Source organism: Chelonoidis abingdonii, chromosome 9 (assembly GCF_003597395.2).
Source record: "Chelonoidis abingdonii isolate Lonesome George chromosome 9, CheloAbing_2.0, whole genome shotgun sequence".
NCBI lineage: Eukaryota > Metazoa > Chordata > Testudines > Testudinidae > Chelonoidis > Chelonoidis abingdonii.
The window spans coordinates 38,163,126-38,184,912 of NC_133777.1; the positions used below are offsets into that span (position 1 = coordinate 38,163,126).

The window sequence follows — 21,787 nt, forward strand, 5'->3', positions numbered from 1 at the left end:
GCCATCCGTGCTAACGGGGTCTCAGACCAGTGTAACAACTCAGTAAAGCAAAGCAGTCTCTGTAAATGTTCCCAGAATAAACAACTACAAGAATTGTCCCTCAAGCAGTCACATTAGTATAGCAACTTTGAAGACTGTTCCGGTGACCTCCCTCAGTAAACCACCTCGACATGGCCCACTCTGTGCATAGGGACTTGCTTGCACAGAAGTGTTCACCTGCACACCATACGATGAACGCGAAGTATCTGCAGTCTTCCCACAGTTCTCAGCACTAGCTAATAACCATAGATGTAGTTTGACTTCTATATTTTGGAGGACGTCTCCAGTCAGGCGAATGGAGCTGCGCGTGGCTGGGGGGGGACAATAAATTCCATGCCTGCAGGGGCGCCATTTCAGATGGGGAGGGAGCCAAACTTTAACACTGTTTCCAGGGGCTACATAGGCAACTGAAAACTCTAGTGTTTTTGCAGATAATAACCTAGAACTATCCGGCAGGCACATTGTATATAATTTCTATATTAAGAAAGACAAATAAATATTAGACCCTCTCAGCTCTAATACTATCATGTTCTGACATCTTGTGGCAAGTCGCTTAAGGGCCACTGTAGGTTTTAAATTGTATAGTCTTACTCAGATACTCCTACTAAAATCAGATGGGACCATCGTGATCAACTTGTCTGACCTCCTGGACATTGCAGGCCATGGAATCTCACCTACTTGCTCCTGTAATAGACCCCTAACCTCTCGGTAAGTTACTGAAGCCTCAAATCATGATTTAAAGACTTCAAGTTACAAAGAATTCACCATTTGCATTAGTTTAAACCTGCAAGTGACCTGGGCCCCATGCTGCAGAAGGCGGCAAACCCCCCCCTCACCCCACAGTCTCTGCCAATCTGACTGGGGAGAAATTCCTTCCCAACTCCTAATATGGCAATCAGTTAGACCCTGAGCATATGGGCAAGACCCACTAAGCAGATACCTGCGAAAGAATTGTCTGTAGTAACTCAGAGCCTCCTCATCTAGTGTCCTGTCTCCAGCCATTGGGCATTTTTGCTACAGGCAGTTGCCAATATCCCACATGCCATTATAGGTAACCCTGTCATACCAGCCCCTCATTAAACTTATCAAGCTCAGTCTTGAAGGGTTTTTTTGCCCGCACTGCTCCAAACTTCACTCCTCTGATGGTTAGAAACCTTCACCTAATTTCAAGCCTAAGCTTGTTGATGGCCAGCTTATATGTATTTGTTCTGAGGGCACATTGATGCTTAACTTAAATAACTCCTCTCCCTCCCTAGTATTTAGCCCTCTGGTGTATTCATGCAGAGTAATTGTATCTCCCCTTAGCCTTCTGTTGGTTAGACAAAACAAGCCAAGCTGTTTGTGTATCTTCTAATAAGACAGGTTTTCCTTTCCTCAGATCATCTTAGTAGCCCTTCTCTGCACTTATTCCAGTTTGAATTCATCCTTCCTAAACATGGGAGACCAGAATTGCACACACTACTCCAGATGAAGTCTCACTAGTGTCTTGTATAATGGTACTAACACTTCACTGTCTCTACTGGAAATACCTTATCTGATGTATCATAGGACTGCATTAGGCTTTTTCACTACCACATCACACTGATGGCTCATAGTCATCCTGTGATCAACCAATACACCCAGCTCTTTCTCCTCCTCTGTCACTGCCAACTGATAAGTCTCCAGCTTATAGCAAAAAATCTTATTAGTCCCTAAATGCATGACCTTGCACTTTGCATTATTAAATATCCCATTTTTATTACTCCAGTTTAAAAGGTCATTCAGATCTTGTACGATATTCCAGTCCTCCTCGGTATTGGCAATATCCTCCAAGTTTGTGTCATCTGCAAATTTTATTAGCACACTTCCACTTTTTGTGCCACGGTCAGTAATAACAATGTTAAATAAGATTAGTCCCAAGACTGATCCCTGAGGAACTCCACTAGTAATCTCGCTCTAGCATAACAGTTCACCTTTCACTATGACTTCTTGTAGTCTCCTCTTTAACCAGTTCCTTGTACACCTTTCTGTTCTCATATTAATCCCCATCTTCTCCAATTTAACAACGTCTCATATGGAACTGTATCAGATGCCTTACTCACATCCAGGCAGATTCATTCTACTGCATTTCCTTTGGCTAAAAAAATTATTCTATCATTTAGGTTATATCTACACTGCCGTGCTGCTAAAAGGTGTGCAGTGTAACCGCTCTTTGTCTGCAGGCGAGAGCTCTCCCACCGACCAAATAAATCCATCCCCAACGAGCAGTGGTAACTTCTCCCACCAACAGTGCTGTCCACACAGGCACTTCTCATGGGTAAAACTTTTGTTGTTTGCGGGGGGTGTTTTTTCACATTAATGACAAAAGTTTTACCAATGAAAGTGCAGTGTAGACAAAGCCTTAGGCTACTTACTTTTTGCAGTTCACCAAGCTTGGAACAGATCTTTAACTTTAGGAAAAATCCTACCAGCCCTTGCTTACCTTAATCACCTGTTAATCACTCTGTTTATAAACACAGTTCTGACTCCCTGCCTCAAGACAACAAGCTGGGAGCAGCACGTCGCCTTTCTTCACTGCAGAATTCATTACATTGTAGTTTGGGGGGAACAATGCCTCCCATGCTCCCCAGCCCCAAATTCCACCTATACTAATAACTTGGCGGTGAGGTCTGAAGATTGCTAAAATGTTATTATTTTTAGAAAAGCTGCATGTGTAAATTAAACAAGTGTCAAAACACTGACAATCTTTTTTTATTATGCAGCTTCATAAGCTGCACTGATTTGCAATTAGCCTTCCCGTTCTGAGTGAGAATTAGCGAGGCTCTGATGCAATAAAATTCCAGATGAACCCAGAGAATTATTTACAGATGACAGTCATATGTACAGGTGAGAATTAACCTCGATACCTATTTGTAACATTACATCATTATACAGCTAACACAGTTTGAAAGGTAGATCATCTGCATCTATAATCTTGTCATCTAAAAGTCCCTGGTCCTTACCAGTGTTCCTCTTGTTCTAATGCTGTGGCAGCATGAGACAACTTTCTCACTAGAGAACTGTCAGTGGGGACCAAAATACCATTATCTACCCAAGAGACTCAGCAATGCGGCCTTTCTGGTCCTGGTCTACGCATACAGGTGTGTAGCATTCCGATTTCCCCAGCGGATAGGCAGTCTTGGCAGAATTTGGGGTTTTTTAAAATAATTTTTACTGAAGTTTATTTTTAAGCATTTTTATATTTTTATCAATTTAAATTTTCGCAGTTGTGCAAAATTATGCTAAGCATTTGTAAAACTTTCATCTATTTAAATATTCCCAGCTGTGGGAAAGTCTGGGGGAAGGTCAGACAACAGTGGGGATCTGACTAATTATTTAATGACAGTAAATGTTGAGATTCAAAGAGTTAAAGCTTTATAACCATTAAAACACAAATGATCACCATCATCTGCAAAATATTTACCATACTGATCCTTAACTCAAACTCAAAGTTCTCAGACAGCATTTTTCTTATTTTGCCTATCTGTAAATGTTGTTTATCAATGGAAATATTTTTTGGTGGATTTGTGTGTGTACGATGAAATTGACATTCACCAACAAAAATCTAATCCATCCAAGCCTACTCATAGATTATGTATAGAAGGGCTGTTCTGTTGCACGATCTTGAGTGGCTCTCTAAACTTAGATTGTCCTTGTTATACAAATCGGGGCTCGGGAAGGCTGAGAAGAGCCACACTGGAGTTTGGGATGCTTAGCATCTGTGTGCTGTTCCCTTTCATCTGCTTTTGGATTAGCTGTGTCTTGTACATTGTATTATGCAGCACTGTACTGTGACCTTGGCTGCTGTGATCCTCAAAACCAGCAGCAAACCAGTTTCCCTTGCTTGGGTGTCACATGCGTTTTGGGTTTTCATCCTGAACAAATATAGTTGCATGGCCCAGTGTGTTGGCCCCATTGCAGATGTGACAGTAAAGACAGGTTAAATAGTTAAGCAGCTGTGAGGATATGTATGCTGTGGCTTTAAATCTGTAACAGGAAGCTAGGCAAGGGAGTGGGGCTGGGTAAGATTCTAGGTAGAAGTTCAGCAGCAAAGCAGAGAGCGAGAATGGCTTTAGGGATAATACCGTTTTCCTTGTTCTAATAAAGTTCCTTGTTCAGCACTGGGAGAAAGCAACTCTATCTCTGATTGGTTACCAGGGTCACATGCCAGTTCCTTGTTCAGTGTTAGAAGAAAGGACTCTCTCTCTCTCTCTCTCTCTCTCTCTTCTTTACCACTGTCACATGATGAGGGCTGCTGCTGCAGCTGCCTGTTTCCTTCCCAGGAGTCCAGGCTGAGCAGCTGTTGCTTCCCTCCTCTCCTCTCTACAGTATCTGCCTTATTTAAAGACCCTTCTGTTGCTAGCCAAGCTGGAGACTGCCTCAGGCTGTAACTAGCCTCCTAGGGGAAGTCCTGGACTCTGCGAACACTAACTCCTGAGCCCGAGACTCCAGGTAATTGAGAGAACTTGGGGAAAGTGATTCTGTAAAAAAGCTCCACCTCTCCCATCTCTGCTCCATGTATGTCTGTGAGTCCCAGAACTGCTGGCTTTACTGACACACAAAAGCTCTTCGCTGATCCAGCTATTGGAGCGAGCATGCATGCAGAAATGGAACAAAAGCCAACTCTCCCAGCTGGAGGGGGAGGAGAGAGAAAGGAAGGAGATGAAAAGGGACAGGAAAAATAAAAAAAGAGGTGACGAGCTCCAAGAATAGTGCTGCCCAGACCTGTTACTGCATCATCACTGGGCAGAATTAGTCTAACAGGAGCAGGACTGAAAGGCAGTGCCCTGTCTCTGCCTAATAACAATGCTGCTTCGGGGACACTCCCCGCAGTGTTGTTGTTTATTCTTCTCTTTGACAGTGTTTTGTTCCAGCTCTGTTAAAGAGACGTGACACACACGTCTGTGTGTTTAGGGCTGGTGCAAGGCGCTGGGTCTGCACCATAGTAAAGGCACCAAGCGATTCCTGCGGCTGAGTGTAAATTTTTGTACCCAAGCTGTAAAGCAGAACTCAGAAGTTTGAGCCTGCCACTGCCTTAAAAGTCAATGGACCTGTTCCATGAGCTCAAGCAGTAGAAGCTCATGCCCTTAGCTTGAGAGGTCCTGGGCTTGATCTCCTAGCTGTGGTGGTGTTACAAGAAGCAGCCTCATAAATCCTGTAGAAGGGGACGAAGACACCTGGACATACCGAGGGCGCAGGATGGAGCTATGAAGTGTGTTTTCTGTAGCTGCTGCTTCCTTCTGAGTCATTATTGACAGGGAGAGAGCAGCAGTCTGAGTGGGGAGAGGGAATTGGGTCTGGAGTGTGGGCACCCTGGGTACAAAGGCCCAGCTGGGAGTGATGAGTCTAAGCCAGAGTTCATGGGAGCTGTTATTGTTCCAGGGTGCATAAGGTAACGGAATCTGGGCCAAACCTTGGGGCCCCTTCCCTAGCCAGTGGGGTTGAAGCAGGCAGGGATCTGGGGATACTTACTGTTCCAGCTACCAGCATGTCTTTCTCCTAGGCAGAAAAGGGCCCTAAAGGTGAAACGCAGAGAGCCCTCTGCAGCGACACTGCAGGAGAGTGACCAGTTTCCTCATGAGTGTTAAGAGCTTTGTGGTCTCTGAAGCTCCCAGGGTTGCTTCTCTGGCCCCTGGCCCTGGCTGGTGGAAACATCCTGTGCATTATCCTTCAAGCAACCCATAAATGCTCGAGTAGTTTCTGGTCTGGAAGGAGTGTCAGCCCCCCTGTGGGGGGTGGGGGCGGTTGGGCTCAGAGGAATTCCCACTGCTGCCCCATTCTGGGCAGATGTTCTTCACATTCTTGCTGTGCTCTAGTAAATACTGTGTTCACCAGGGAACTCCCTTTCGCTCCTAGTGCTCTCGTCCCATCCTTCCCTTTTTCTTTATTTTGCTCTTTTCCCTCTCTCATGCTGCTGTCTCTTTCCCTCTCCCTCTCCCTTTCCATCCTCCCTTCCTTCCCTGACCCAGGCGCTCTTCCCCCTCCATTCTTTACTATCACCTTTGGCCCTGGCCAAGAGTTTCTCCACCTCCTTCCCCAGCCCAGTCTCTCACTTAGCCCCCCCAAAAATCACCACTCCCAACCCCCCACATCTGTCACCCCCCTGCAACTCATATACCAGGCACCTTGTCACTATAGACCGAGCCACTCACAGACTGGTCATCACAGCTCTCTGCCCCACGTCTTCCACACAATATTCACCTCCCCATTCACATCCCCCAGTCACTCTCCAGCCCAATTCCCTTCCTAGCCAGCAGCAGCTTCCTCTGAGGTTGTTCCCAGCCTCCCCACCATGAGGAAGAACTGGATTAGCAGAGATAGTCTACTATGTGGGAAGCGGGAGCTGACCTCTCTACCTTCCCGTGTTGAAGGGGAACTCTGAGTCCCAGATCATTGTCTTTCTCCCTGTGGCGGGGTATGGGTGGAGGCAGTCCTGCTGGACAGATAAGTGGGAGCAAGCAGTGCTAGCAGAGAGCAATTACTGCTCCTGCTCTGCTGCAGCCCCAGCCAAGGGGCCACTTGTTGGGGTTCCAACCACGCTTTCAGCCCTGATGGCCCTAACACCTTTGTCACCTCCCATACATTCCCTCTGGGAAGGAGGTTGAGAGACATTGCACTGCTGCTGATCTCCCTCTGCCCAGGGCTTCCAAGGGGGACAGAACTGTGATATTGTCCTGTCTGGGGTCCCCTCCACCCCAAGGGCTGGTTCTGATCTCTAACTGGCCTGGTTAGAGATGTGAAAATGGCTTGGTTTTGCTTTTCGTCAAGTCCCACAGTGTATGGAGATCCCTGAATTTCGTAAGCAGCACAACACATTTCCCAGGAGGTATTTCCTTTCTGTGCAGGTGAAATGTCCCCTCAGCAAAGAGAGGGGCTGAGTTTTAAACCTTAGAGAGATCTGCATAGCAAATCCTTGGTGAAGATGTGAAAACCCCAGTCTTGCCCATTTCTCCTCCCCTGAGCAGAATTTCCCATTCCCAGACGACATGATCTCCAGCCGGGAACGAGAGGAAGAGCGTAATCTCCAGAGCTGCGATGAAAAGGAGATGCTGAGTGGCACCTGTGCAGGTGAGGAATAAACTAAACCAATTGAGAACTGTTAGTGAATGACATGAAAATCTGGATTTGCCGAAGTGCTGCCGTGAGCTCCCACCATCCCAGGTGAACAGGAATAGCAAACGGGTGATTCCCAGGGCATAGCTATGGACTCTGTGTTTGGGTGTACAGCAGTGGCTCTCAAACTTTTTTACTGGTGATCCCTTTCACATAGCAAACCTCTGAATGAGACCCCGCCCCTTATAAATTATATACTTAACACTATTATAAATGCTGGAGGCAAAGTGGGCTTTGAGGTAGAGGTTGACAGCTTGTGACCCCCCATGTAATAAGCTCGCAACCCCCTGAGGGGTCCTGACCCCCAGTTTGAGAACCCCTGGTGTAGAGGGACTGGATGAATGGTGCATTGAGTCTGTGTCTGCAAGGATTGTGTGGCTGGGCCTTGAGGCAGTGAATAGGCCAAATGAGTCTGGGATGCTTGTGCCTCAGTGAGAGCTATGTGGCTGGGACCTCTAGGTCTGTGATCAGCCTCAGTGGGTGAAGTCTCTGTGGGGTGAATATGTCACTGGTACTGACAGCTGGGCAGTGAGGCTTAGCCAATAAGTCAGATGCTGGCGGGGTGGGAGGATGGGGCAGGACTTCTGAGCTGATGAACTGAAGCAACAGACAGGGGTGTTTCAGAGGCACAAAAATAAAACAGTCAGGCAGCCCTCAGGCAGTTGTGCCCCCTTCTCTACAGGGCTGTCTTTATGAAAACATAGGGTGTCCAAACAGAACAAAACCTGCCACAGCAAAACAAAGACAGAAACTGCAACCAATAGTCTCCCCATGTAGACCCCAGGGTGGGACTCCAGTTCATACCCAGCTGTTCCCCCATCACCCAGGTAGCCCTTTATATTTCCCTTGCTCCCGCTAAGCAGCAGGGTTAATTGGCTGTTGCCTTAATCTATTAGGGTCTGGGCTAGGGAGTGCCTTTGTACCCTATCGTGCACCCCTGCGAGTGTGGCAAAGGGCACGCTCTGTGGAAACATCACCTGCCCCTTCCGGGGGAAAATATCGGTGTTTCCATGTGCTGTGATGCACTGAAAAGTAAATGGCTGCAGGGTGAATCTGGGGTTGTCATCTTTCATAGCCTGCAGGGTGAAGGATGCTTCCAAGATGTAGTATCATAATGATTTCACTGCCCACTTCACTGCAAGACTTTCCTTTCCTATACTGGAATAGTTCTTCTTCTGTGGGAGAAGCTTCCTACTGAGATGTAGGATGGGGTGTTTTCCATCCTCGGCCACCTGCAATACAACCGTCCCAAGTCTTACCTCAGAGGCATCACTTTGTAGTATGAATCCTTTTGTAAAATCTGGATTCAGCAGCTCCAGTTTACTGCACAAGATGCGCTTGACTGCACCAAATGCACCTGCACAAGCTGGCATCCATTGGACATTCTGAGGGGCTTGTTCTTTAGGGGGTCTGGGAGGGGTGCTGTTCATGGAAAACCTGGAGACAAAGCACCTATGCTACCCTGATAACCCCAGGAATGTCTTCACCTGCCTTTTGGTGGGCAGGGATTGGGCACTCTAACAGGACTTTAGCAGAGGAGAGGGACAACTCAGTGGTTTGAGCATTGGTCTGCTAAACCCAGCATTGTGAGCTCAATCCTTGAGGGGGCCATTTAGGGATCTGGGGAAAAAATCTATCTGGGGATTGGTCCTGCTTTGAGCAGGAGGTTGGACTAGCTGACCTCCTGAGGTCCCTTCCAACCCTGATATTCTGTGACTTTCACTTAGCTGGCCAAAGGTCAGATTAAGTCAGAGGCAGGCAAATTTTTGGCCTGAGCACCACATCAGATTTCTGAAATTGTATGGAGGGCCAGTTAGGGGAGACTGTGCCTCCCCAAACAGCCAGGCATGGCCCAGCCTCACTCCCTGACAGCCACCGGGACCCCTGTTCCATCCACCACTGACTGCCCCCGCCACCCCATCCAACCCCTCCTCTTATTCCTGACTGCTGCCCCAGGACTCCTGCCCCCATTCAACCCCCCTGTTTCCCACCCCCTGACTGCCCCAACCACTATCCACATCCCCGCCCCCTGACCACCATCCCGAACTCCCCTGCCCCCTTGCCGCACTGCCTGGAGCACCAGTGGCTGGTGGCGCTACAGCTGCACCGCCCAGAGCACCAGGACAGGCAGTCACGCCGCCCAGCTGGAGCCAGCCATGCCACCACACAGCACAGAGCACCAGGTCAGGCCGCAGCTCTGCAGCTACATTACCCAGCAAGAGCTTGCAGCCCCGCCGCCCAGAGCATTGCGCTGCCAGCACAGTGAGCTGAGGCTGCGGGGGAGGGGGAACAGCGGGGGAGGAGCTGGGGGCTAGCTGCCAGGGGCTCAGGGGCTGGGCAGGAGGGTCCTGTGCGCCAGGTGTGGCCCATGGGCCATAGTTTGCCCACCTCTGGTCTAAGAGTTTCATTTTGGTTCTACTCTTCTTGCACTTAGGCCTGCTTCCCTTAGTAACTGCAACAAACCTCTGGAGATGCTCTCCCCAGGGGCTAGACTAGAGTACAGCATTGTTGAGATAGGCAGCAGCATACTGCCAATGGGGCTGTAATGCCCTGTCCATTAGACACTGGAAGGTGGCAGGCACCTCCCAGAATCTAAATGGGAGGGTTTGAAACTGACATCGGCCCAAAGAGGTAGCAAAGGTCAGATTTTCTTTGGATTCTGGTGCCAGAGGAATTTGCCAGTAGCTTTAGTATGGTTGAATGTGGTCATAAACTGGGCGCTCACCCAGCAACTCGTCTACTGCAATCTGGGATTTGAAATGAACTTTGCCATGGCATTAGAACATAAGAATGTAAGAACGGCCACACTGGGTCAGACCAATGGTCCATCTAGCTCAGTGTCCTGTCTACCAACAGCGGTCACAGCCAGGTGCTTCAGAGGCAATGAACAGAACAGGTAATCATCAAGTGACCATCCCCTGTTGCCCATTCCCAGCTTCTGGCAAACAGAGGCTAGGGACACCATCCCTGCCCATCCTGGCTAATAGTCACTGATGGACCTATCCTCCATAAATGTATCTAGTTCTTTTTTAAACCCTGTTATAATCTTGGCTTTCACAACATCCTCTGGCAAGCAGGGGCGGCTCCAGGCCCCAGCACACCAAGCGCGTGCTTGGGGCAGCAAGCTGCGGGGGGCGCTCTGCCAGCGCCACGAGGGCAGCAGGCAGGCTGCCTCTGGTGGTTTGCCTGCAGAGGGTCCGCCGAAGCCGCGGGACCAGCGGACTCTCCGCAGGCAAACCGCCGGAGGCAGCCTGCCTGCTGGGCTTGGGGCGGCAAAATCCCTAGAGCCGCCCCTGCTGGCAAGGAGTTACACAGGTTAACTCTGCATTGTTTGAAAAAATATTTCCTTTTGTTTGTTTTAAACCTGCTACCTATTAATTTCATTTGGTGACCCCTAGTTCTTGAGTTATGAGAAGGAGTAAATACTTCCTGATTTACTTTCTCCACACCAGTCATAATTTTATAGATTTTATCATATCCCCCCTTAATCATCTCTTTTCCAAGCTGAAAAGTCCAGTCTTAATATCTGCTCATAGAGAAGCTGTTCAATACCCCTAATCATTTTTGTTGCCCTTTTCTGACCCTTTTCCAATTTCAATATATCTTTTTTGAGATGCGGCAACCACATCTGCATGCAGTATTCAAGATGTGGGCGTACCATAGATTTATATGGAGGCAATATGATATTCTCTGTCTTATTGTCTATCCCTTTCTTAATGATCCGCAACATCCTGTTCGCTTTTTTGACTGCCATTGCACATTGACTGAATGTTTTCAGAGAACTATCCACAATGATTCCAAGATCTCTTTCCTGAGTGGTAACAGCTAATTTAGACCCCATCATTGTATATTAACAGTTCTAACATCAACACAAACATGAACGCTGTTGTCTGATTTGGGAACTAGAACAACTGGGCTGCACCATTCACTTTGCAACTTCTTGCTTCTACGGGCACAGCATATCCTGACGTCTGTCCAGGAAATCTTCATTTTTTCTTACGCAATGCAGGGTTGATGCTTGTTTCTCCAGACCTTGAACCTTCTCTTCCAATATGGAGACCAGCTTGCACTTTGTACACAGTTGCTTCTGTCCTGTGGAAGAAAGACAAACATGGCGCATCCTGTGCAAGTCACAGCAGTTGGTTGCTCACCATCCATATTACCTTCTTTCTAAGAGCTTCCTCAGCTGTTGGAGCCTGCAAGTTGAAAGCCTCAGTGGGCTCTCCCCTGGCGAACTCCCAGTCAAACTCCCTGTGTTAGCCTCTCCTCTAGTTGGCAGCTGACTGCCTTTTTATAACCGTCAGGCCCAGTCAAGGCCCACCTGGAACAAAGCACTCCCAATTCGCATTTTTCAAACAATCAGGCACACAGTCAAACTGACAAATTGTCCTCGCAACAGACACTCAGATACTCACCAACACAGCCCCCTAGTGCAGCATTTAGCATACCTTCTCTCGGACAGATCCCAGTCAAACTCCCTCTTTTAGCCTCTCTACTGTTCACTGCTCCCATTGGGTATGGCAGTTCTTTTGTTACGGTCATCTGCAAACTTGCTGAGGGTGCAATTCATTAATAAAGATGTTGAACAAAACTGGCCCCAGGACCAACTCCTAGGGCACTCCGCTTGATACCAGCTGCCAGCTAGCCATTGAGCTGTTGATCACGACCTGTTGAGCCTGACAATCTAGCCAGATTTCTATTCACCTTATAGTCCATTCATCCAATCCATACTTTTTTAACTTGCTGGCAAGAATACTGTGGGAGACCGTATCAAAAGCTTTGATAAAGTCAAGATATATCACATCCACCACTTTTCCCATATCCACAGAGCCAGTTATCTCATCATAGAAGGCAATCAGGTTGGTCAAGCAAGACTTGCCCTTGGTGAATCCATGTTGATTGTTCCCAATCACTTTCCTCTCCTCCAAGTGCTTCAGAATGGATTCCTTGAACACCTGCTCCATGATTTTGCCGGGGACTGAAGTGACAATGACCGGTCTGTAGTTCCCCAGGTTCTCTTTCTTCCCTTTTTTAGATATGGGCACTATAGTTGCCTTTTTCCAATCGTCTGGGACCTCCCTTGATCACCACAAATTTCCAAAGATAATGGCCAATGGCTCTGCAATCACATCAGCCAACTCCCTCAGCACTTTTGGATGCATTAGATCTGGACCTATGGACTTGTGCATGTCCAGCTTTTCTAAATAGTCCTTAACCTGTTCTTTCACCACTGAGGGCTGTTCACCTCCTCCTCATACTGTGTTGCCCAGTGCAGCAATCTGGGAGCTGACTTTGTCTGTGAAAACTGAAGCAAAAAAAGCATTGAGTACTTCAGCTTTTTCCACATCCTCTGTCACTAGGTTGCCTCCCCCATTCAATAAGGGTCCCACTCTTTCCCTGACCACCTTCTTGTTGCTAACATACCTGTAGAAACCTTCTTGTCAGAGTCATATTAGTTGGCAGCAGGTTTTTTTGGCCCATCTCCCTGGGCCTTCACGTGTCAGTGGAGCTTGTTTCCAGGCAAGGTGATGCTCTTCACTTGTTTTCTGGGTCAGAGTAGTAGGGCTGCAGAGTTCAGGGGAAGATCTTTCTCAACAGTACATCCACCCTGTCCCTCTCCCCCAGGCAAGTTAGCATCTTGGCATGACTGGTTTGCCTTTTGTAGCAGGCCAGTTACCAGGCCCCAGTAGTGGCCCAGCACCACTGGGTCTGATAATTCTTTTGTCATGGTCACCATCAACTTTGTAGACCTCCTATTTACAGCTGGCTTAAGCCTGGGAATGGGAGAGGGTGGGAAATCCCTGTGGGTATACTCTATAAAAAACATTACCTCAATCAGAGGGAAATTTGGGCCCAGTAGCTGTTCACATATGAACATCTAGAGTGAGCCAGTCCCTGGAAACTCCACCCCCTTGACTATAACGAGAACAACAAGAGCATTGGGATTCCCAAGGAGTGCTGAGGGCTTGGGGGAGCAGGCTATGGCATAGTCACAGCCATAGTCACAGTCCCTTCTGGCCCTTTGGGTTGTGCTAGTCCCTGCTAGTAAGATTTCTGCATCTCCTGTCAGCCTCCCTTCCAATCTGTTCACAGCAAGACAAAACAGAAAATGTCACTGTTTTTGTGCCAGGGCAAGTCTGAGTCATGGCTCAGTCAGGGGCGTGTTTCTGCTTCCTTGGGGATTTGAGCCTCTCTATGCATTCTCCCCAGTCCTACTGCTACCCAGTTTCTTCAAGAAGCTGAGGAATGCACGTGCCAGGCTGAGTCCTATAGTCCCAGCATGCTTGAGACAGTCCTGGCTGTCAGACCTCCAGATTCTCTCAATACAGCCTCTACTGGTGCTACCATTGTTCAGGCCCCACTGACACTGAATCATGACCAAAGTTCTCCCACTAACGCTGAACCATGACCAACCCTCATGGTCTCCACCTCACAGCAAGGGAGTTGAGTGGCTGAACCCAGGGGAAAGAGCCTGTTCTCAAGAAGTTCAAAACATTCTTATCAGTAGCAGAAAGGTTTCCACCAGGACAACTAATCTCGCAAAGTGGAAGAGATTTTCCATCTGGCCGCTAGATACTCTCTCTCGCTATCTAAAATGCAGGAATACCCACTACAATTGAAGAAGCTGGACCTCTTGATGAGCTCAGTAAAAGTTCATTTAGCATACAACTCAACAATCCACTCTCCCAATTAAGAACATTTGGTTTTCTCACATTCCATGGTTGGGAGATTTCTGAAGGAACTAATTAGGATTTATCCTCCCATTCATGAACCCATCCCTCCCTAAGCCCTCGTTATGGTATTTTTGCCACTGGCCTCCTGCTGTTTTTCTCTTATGTCTAAAAAGTCAGCTGCCTTGGTAGTGATCATGTCAGAGTGGAAGAGCTACCGTGTCTAATGGTGGGGTTTTTTTTAGAGATAAAGTTTCTTTAAGACTTTACCCCAAATTCCTAAATAAAGTGGTATCAGACTTTCACCTGAATCAAATGATTCATCTTCTGATATTCTTTCCAAAGCCTCATAGCCACAAAGACAAAGAGAGACTCCATACATTAGATGTGCTATGAGTTCTCTCTTTCTATATTGACAGTAGCAAACAAATTAGATTCTCGCTGAAACTGATGTGCAGAAAGGATGGGAGATCAGCATCGTCTACACAGAGAATTTTGAACTGGATCGCTTTCTGCATCAGGACTTAGACTCAGACTTTAAGACCAGAAGGGTCATCATGATCATCTAGCCTGACCTCCTGCACATCACAGGCTGCAGAACCTCATGCCCCACTCTTGTAATAGCCCATAACCTCTCGCTGAGTTACTGAAGTCCTCAAGTTACAGAGAATCTGCCTTTTACTTTAGTTCAGACCAACAAGTGACCCAGGTCCCACACTGCAGGCAAAGGGAAAAAATCCCCAGGTCTCTGCCAGTCTGATCTGGGGGGCGAAATTCCTTTTCAACCCCATATATGGTGATTAGTTAAACTCTGAGTATGTGGGCAAGACCCATCAGCCAGATACTTGGTAAAGAATTCACTGTAGTAACTCAGAACCCTCCCCATCTAGTGTCCCATATTCACTGGTTTGAAATATTTACTAATTGCTGTTGCAGATTGGCCATATGCCATTGTAGGCAACCTCTTCATACCATCCCCTGCATAAATTTATCAAGCTCAGTCTTGAAACAAATTAGGATTTTTTTTGGTCCCCACTACTCCTCTTGGAAGGCTGTTCCAGAACTTTGTTCCTCTGAGGGTTAGATACGTTTGTCTAATATCAAGCCTAACCTTGTTGATGGCCAAAAACGTCCACTCTGTGTGTAGCAGAAGCCAAAAAAAGCTAACAGAATGTTAGGAAACATTAGAGAGACACGGTGAGTAAGGTGATACCTTTCACTGGATTTCAAGGGGCAGAATCAACTTGATTATTTTTATTGACTAATATAAATAAGTAAATCTCTGTCAGGGCTCCCTTTAAATAGTCTGCTCTGATTTTTTTTAAATGTCCTCTAAAATTTGTTGCTGGCATGTTTTTGCTCTGTTTGTTTAGAAGGCTGTTTTCAGTGAGTCTGAGAGCAGAAGCAGCAATTAGGGGTCACCTGTAACGATGGTAGGTATCATATGTTCATACGGAAATAAGATTTTCAAGTTGTATCCCTTTCAGATTCCCTTCCTAAGGTGTCCTTTCTCTCCAATGACTCATCTGTGGATTCTCATTTCAATGCACCAGGTGATGGGATTATGAGTGAGAATGAGTATGCCTACCAGGAAGGTCCTGAGTTAATGGAACCATGTGGCACATTATCAGGAATATCCCAAAGGAATATTTCCCAGAGTCCTGAGCGGAGCAAAGCCTATGAGGTTCAGCACAGATCAGAAAGGCATCAGACAACTGCTCCAGAGAAGAGACAAGGTAAATCAACTGCCTGTGAAAGAAGTTTCGGGAAACTGCCAAACATTGACCAGCTGGGAAACCCCACTATGGGGAGATCAGCAATATGCGATGACTGTGGGAAAAGCTTCAGGGTGAGCTCAAACCTCAGACAGCATCAGAGAATCCATACTGGAGAGAAACCCTTTGGATGTGCCGAGTGTGGAGAAAGCTTCCGGCAGCGCTCGCACCTTATTCAGCATCAGACAAAACACACAGGGGAGAGACCTTATGAATGTACCGAGTGTGGGAAAAGATTCACTGTGAGCTCAAACCTTATTCGTCATCAGATAATCCACACTGGAGAAAAACCATATAAATGTGCCGAGTGTAGGAAGAGCTTTAGTGGGAACTCACAGCTTATCCAGCACCAGAGAATCCACACAGGTGAGAAACCCTATGAATGTGGTGACTGTGGGAAGAGCTTCAGTGTGAGCTCAGCCCTTACTCGTCATCAGCGAACCCACACTGGAGAGAAACCTTATGAATGCACCGTGTGTGGGAAATGCTTCAGTCAGAGTTCAGACCTTATGAAACATCAGAGAATTCACACAGGAGAGAGGCCCTACGAATGCACTGACTGTGGGAAGAGCTTCTGTGTGAGCTCTCATCTTATTCAACATCAGAGAATCCACACAGGAGAGCGCCCCTATGAGTGTGCCGATTGTGGGAAAAGCTTCAGTCAGAGCTCAGACCTTATGAAGCATCAGAGGATCCACACAGGGGAGAGACCATATGAATGTGCTGAGTGTGGAAAGAGCTTTAGTTGGAGCTCAGCACTTATCAAACATAACAGAATCCACACAGGGGAGAGACCCTATGAATGCGCAGGGTGTGGGAAAAGCTTCAGTCAGAGCTCGCACCTTGTTCAGCATCAGAGAATCCACATGGGAGGGAATCCCTGAGACTGGGATGAGAATGGGGAAGGCTTTGTGTCAGATATCCCTCCCAACGGATAGAAGCCAAGTGTGTTTCTTTGGGCCTGTAAGGCTCTGACCTGTTCATAGAGAACAAGAAGTGGATTGTTGAGGATGGCGTGTAGTTAGACAAAGAGGAAAGGTTGGTGCAGTGAGATGAGTCATATAGAGGAATGTGTGATGGGAGCCAGAGGAGTAACCAGGAGATGTGGGAGGGAGGGGGACCTGGTAGTGTAATTAGGTGGAAGTCACTTTGACAGGGTATTAATAAATGAATTTAGAAGGAAAAGTAAAATTACCCATTTCTCTGTGCACAGGATGGGCTTCAGACAAGTTATAGCGGGAATTTCACAGTCAAGTGGGACTGCATGACGTATTGCTGTGGGATGGAATGAAACCTACTCCTGGCTCCAGTAGGGAGTTGTCTTCTGGAGGGCAGAGTGGAGTGCAAAGATTCTTTCCCAGCTCTGCCACTTACTTGTTCTACGATTTTAGGTAACTCACTCCACTTCTCCATGCCTTTGTTTTTCTATTTGTAAAACTGGGATAAGAATCCTCACCTCACATACTATTTAATATAGACTTACAGAGTCATAAGAATTGGGGCCACATTAAATTCTGCACAAAAAGGAACAGAATTGTCCCTGCCCAGAGGAATTTATATAGTCTAAAAAACTAGATAATTTTTCTAGGATTCTCTTCTCTTTGTTTATAGATGTTGGGGGGGAGGGGGAGGGTTGAGACCTTCTTCGCTTGTTTTTTTTTTAAACTTAGTTTGACCTCAGTCTTGTTACTTAGGTTTTCATACTTGCCGTACAGCAAACCTATGCTGAATTCATTAGACTCAAGCAAATGGAGTGACTATAGGACATACCACACATTTAAAATTACACATCAAACCTCTTTTATATACAATTACACATTACATTACATTTACTATACATTGCATTACATGTTTTGAGATTGGTTTGGTTACTTTGTAGGAACCAATCCCTGTGCAGGGCCAGCTTTACGCCGATTCCACTGATTCCCCAGAATTGGGCTCCATGCTGAAGAGGGCCCCGCACTTGTGCCTAAAGGGGCCCCGTTCCGGGGGTCTTCGGCAGCATTTTGGTGGTGAGGAGTCCTTCGATGCTGCGAAAGACTCGGAGTGGACCCCCCACCACTGAAATGCTGCTGAAGCCCCGGACCACCGCCGAGTATTCCAGTCGAGCCCCGTGGGTCATAAAGCCGGACCTGCAGGGAAAGGCAAACTTTTTGGTCCGAGGGCCACATCTGGGTATAGAAATTGTATGGTGGGCCATGAATGCTCACAAAGTTGGGGTTGGGGTGCGGGAAGGGGTCAGGGGCTCTGACTGGGGATGCGGGCTCCAGGGTGGGACCAGAAATAAAGAGTTCAGGATGCGGGAGGGGGCTCTGCGCTGGGGTGGATGGAGGGTTCAGGGGAGTGAGGGCTCTGGCTGGGGGTGCGGGGCTAAAGATGAGGAGTTTGGGGTGTAGGAGAGTGTTCTGGGCTGGGACCGAGGAGTTCAGAGAGTGGGAGGGGGATCGGGGCTGAGGCAGGGGGTTGGTGCACCTTGGGGGGGAGACAAGGGCTCTGGCTGGGGGTGCAGGCTCTGGAGTGGGTCTGGAGATGAGGGGTTTAGGGTGCAGGAGGGTTCTCCAGGCTAGGATCGAGGGGTTTGGAGGACGAGAGGGGGATCAGGGCTCGGGGGTGGCTCAGGGGTGCAGGCTCTTGTCAGCGCTTACCTCAAGTGGCTCCCTGAAGCAGTGGCATGTCCCCCCCTCTGGTTCCTACACAGGGGCACGGCCAGGCTGCTCTGCCACGCACTGTCCTGTCTGTAAGCACTGCCCCTGCAGCTCCCATTGGCTTTGGGGGCGGCGCTTGGGCCAGCGGTATTGTGCAGAGCGGAGCCCCCTGGCTGCCCCTACGGGTAGGAGCCGGAAGGGGGACATGCCGCTGCTTCTGGGAGCTGCATGAAAGAAGGAAAACAAACTTTTTTCTTTTTTTTTTTTTTTACACTGTATGGGTTGCAGTGCTTTTGCATTTAATGTTATGGTACTGGACTCTTTGTTAATTTTTTTTTCATGTTGCACTAACTGGTGTTACCTTTTTGTACTACACGTTTAATTTTTTTGTGGTGATAAAAGAGGACAAGTGGGTTTTTTTGTTTTGTTTTTGCTTTATATTACTTAAGGTTGCTTTTACTTTGTCTAGCCTGTATTTTCTCAAATACTATGTGTTGTTATTAGAATATATTGACTTAATTTTATATTTTTAAAGCAATTACAACATTAGTGAATGGTTCCCATGGGTGTTCCCCTTTATCTTTGCTAGTGCATTGTGTTTCCAGCCTGCTAATTCATTCCTCCCTAATCCTGTCTTCCCCAAAATAAGAGCCCTCGAATGTCTAATTACTCATGTTAGGCCAGGCCTACAGTAAGGTGAGTGTCAGCTTCCTTATTACTGAGATTTTTCTTGGAGCTTTGAGATTGGGACTAGACTTCTTTTCCTTTTTCTCGAGGCTGAGGTGAACTTTCTGAAAATGTGGCTTCAGAAAGCATCAGAGTTTAATTCTAGCTTCATAAAACAGTCTTTAACCTTTATTAAAATTCCTAATAAAAACTTGTTTTAAAAACTCCTTTGTGTCCTCCAGTTTCCTGGAAATGGTTTTCAGTACCTGAGATGTTTGCAACAGATTCCCAAGGTGACAAATTTCCCCCATACTCATTTATCTCTCCACCATCAGGAATCAGGGATATGTGTGCACTAAACAGCTTGCTCAGACCCTGGCTACTTGAAGGAAATTTGCACCAGTATAATGAATGTACACTGATGCCAACCCCTGATGCGGACATGCTGAATGGCACAAAGTGAGGCTTTGTTTGGGTTGCTCAATTTGGTAACACTAACGTAGGGATACATGTATGACTTTCCTTAATGTAGATAGGGCATTAGAGCTGGAAAGGCTACTTCCTGAGAGCCTGGACATATGAACTCTTCCAGCTGGGGCACAACTTGTCTCCTCCCTGGCAGCAACATCTGCACCTGTCTCCCCTCTGTTGATTCCATTTTTCTTTAGGAATTTAATTAACTGTTTTTATTTAAACAGAAGAGCCAGAGCTCCTTTCAGAGGTTCTGGCCAGACTCCCTCCCAGGCTTCTGGTTGGTATTCATCAGATATACACCTCTTGTCCCAATTTTCTGGTACTTTTTGGAATACTCAATTCCTTAGTGTGTTTCCCTGGTACTCCACTGGCCCATCTTCTGTATCAAAGTTGTACCTTGGAGGTTCTGGCTATGTAGATGGGACCACTGAATTTCAACAGCTGGTCTCTGATTGCACATCAGTCTACTTGTCTTTGCACAGGTTGGCAAACAACTGGTATCATTGGACAAAACATCTGACTTGTTTACAATCTAAAATTATTAGTTAAATCATCTTAGTCTAGCATTTTAAAATAGGCTCATATATATCATCTAAACAGGAGAGAAACAAAACCATTCTGACCAGGGAATTTCTCCAGGATCTCTTGGAGAGAAAGGGAGATTTCATTCCTGGACTAGGTAAATGGGGTTGGAAGGACTGTTGATGACAGAGAAATAATCCAAAGGAGCCTAGAGAGAATGGAAATGTGGGCAGAAAATTACAATAGGGGAATGCATTTCAGGGGAAATTTGAAATCTTCATGATGAATTGGAAACACAGATAGTGGGAGGATGAAAACTGGAAAGCACTAATGGGAGAAAGAGAGGGGATGGAGGGGGCAGCAATCTTGCTATATTTGTGTTATGATACAAGGACCATGTACGCAAAGGCCTCATAGCATGAAACAAGGAAGGGAAATGAGGTACCCCTTTCTTCATCCTCATCAAGAGACTGGGAGGGGGCAGACAATAGTAGTGCGAGAGCTGGGGGATGGGGAGGGAACTCACCGCAGGAGGAATGGCTTTTCTTCTTCATGAAATCAGTGCACGTGGGGAGGAGTTCCTGGGGCAGTCAGAGGTTGAAATTGGGGGGTAAGCAGGGTCTTTCCAGATGCTTAGCAGTGGGCCTATTTTAACTGCTTGCTTTGATGGCATAGGAGGAGGCATGTTGCCCTGAATCAAGCATCATAGTCCTTGACATCCCCAGCACAGATTATTTGTGGTGAGTGAGGAGAGGGATGGTCTGGAGGAGGTAAATGTAGCTTGAACCATGCAGAGAGACAGTGAGCAAGCTGGCACATTGATAAAATCACCTGGTGGTGAAGCAGGATGTGTGTGCTTCTCTATGCTTATCTGACTACAGCGTATTTTATCAGCAGTCAGTCAAATGGGGTTCAGGCCTGGAGCAAGGTTAGAGGGAACAATGTGATGGGTTTGACCTTCCTGGTATGACGTATCTCCCCAATGTTGTTGGCTCAGCGGTGTTGGTCCCATGGTCACCAAGGAGGGTGAGCTACTGGACCTGGAGCTAGGAGGGGTCAGTAAAATGGGAGTAAGGGCTGGAGCAGGGTTGGAGGACGGAATCTATTCAGTCTGATGCCCCCATTGTCCTTCCTAATAAGAAGTGTGTCACAAGTAACATTACAGTATCAAATTATTCAAAGCTTTAAAACTCAGCTTCTTTGATACTCTTCTCTGGAACAATTTAATTATCTTTACTAAAACATCCCTATCTAATGCTTCTTTGCTCTTTTCCGAGTGCTGTAGTCCTAGGTTTGTAAATGTTGTGAATCCTGCAGATTTGGGCAGTTTTATTTCTCCCCTCTCACGGAAATAAGGTTTCATTTGGAATGCCTCACTGAATATATAAATACCTGCTTTCCCCCCGCCTTCAATATAGAAAGTCTCATTTTTGTATGTTGGTAACAGAGACTATTGAAAGGGCTTTAATTTCTCTGCAAGAGAATCCCGTTGTTTAACTACGGATATCAGTTCCTGTCTTTTTCCCTGCTCAGTGACCACCCAGAGCTTCTCCTTCGTGTGCTCCGTAGCTGCTCGGATGGGCTCGCTTGTGAGTTACAAGTCACGGGAGCGGAGCGTGTTTGTTCTATAACAGTCCCCGCCCCTTCTTCAGCCCTGGGAGCAATGTCTCTCTCTGTGATTGGTTAGCACGGTCACGTGACAGTCCCTTGCTCTGCGGGGGAGAACCCGGGACTGTGATTCCTTAGCCATGTCACATGACAAGGGCTGGGGTCTTGCTCCTGCTCCCGTTTTCTTTGCAGGGCCGCTGCTGGTTCGGGCCGTCGGCTCTCCGCGGCTTCTGTTCCTAGCCCAGCCAGGCTGGAA

The 21,787-nt window shown here is 47.1% G+C and overlaps 1 protein-coding gene across 1 annotated transcript in view; it reads left to right on the plus strand.

Annotated features, from left to right (window-relative positions):
- Nucleotides 1-6,116: 6,116 nt before the first annotated feature.
- LOC116825529 (uncharacterized) overlaps nucleotides 6,117-21,787 on the plus strand; it is a 35,202-nt gene continuing 19,531 nt past the window's right edge. Inside the window, 2 exon segments of the mRNA XM_032781627.2 lie at nucleotides 6,117-7,125; nucleotides 15,329-16,495. Of these exon segments, the coding sequence (XP_032637518.2) occupies nucleotides 7,044-7,125; nucleotides 15,329-16,495 (1,249 nt within the window). The 5' untranslated portion in view covers nucleotides 6,117-7,043.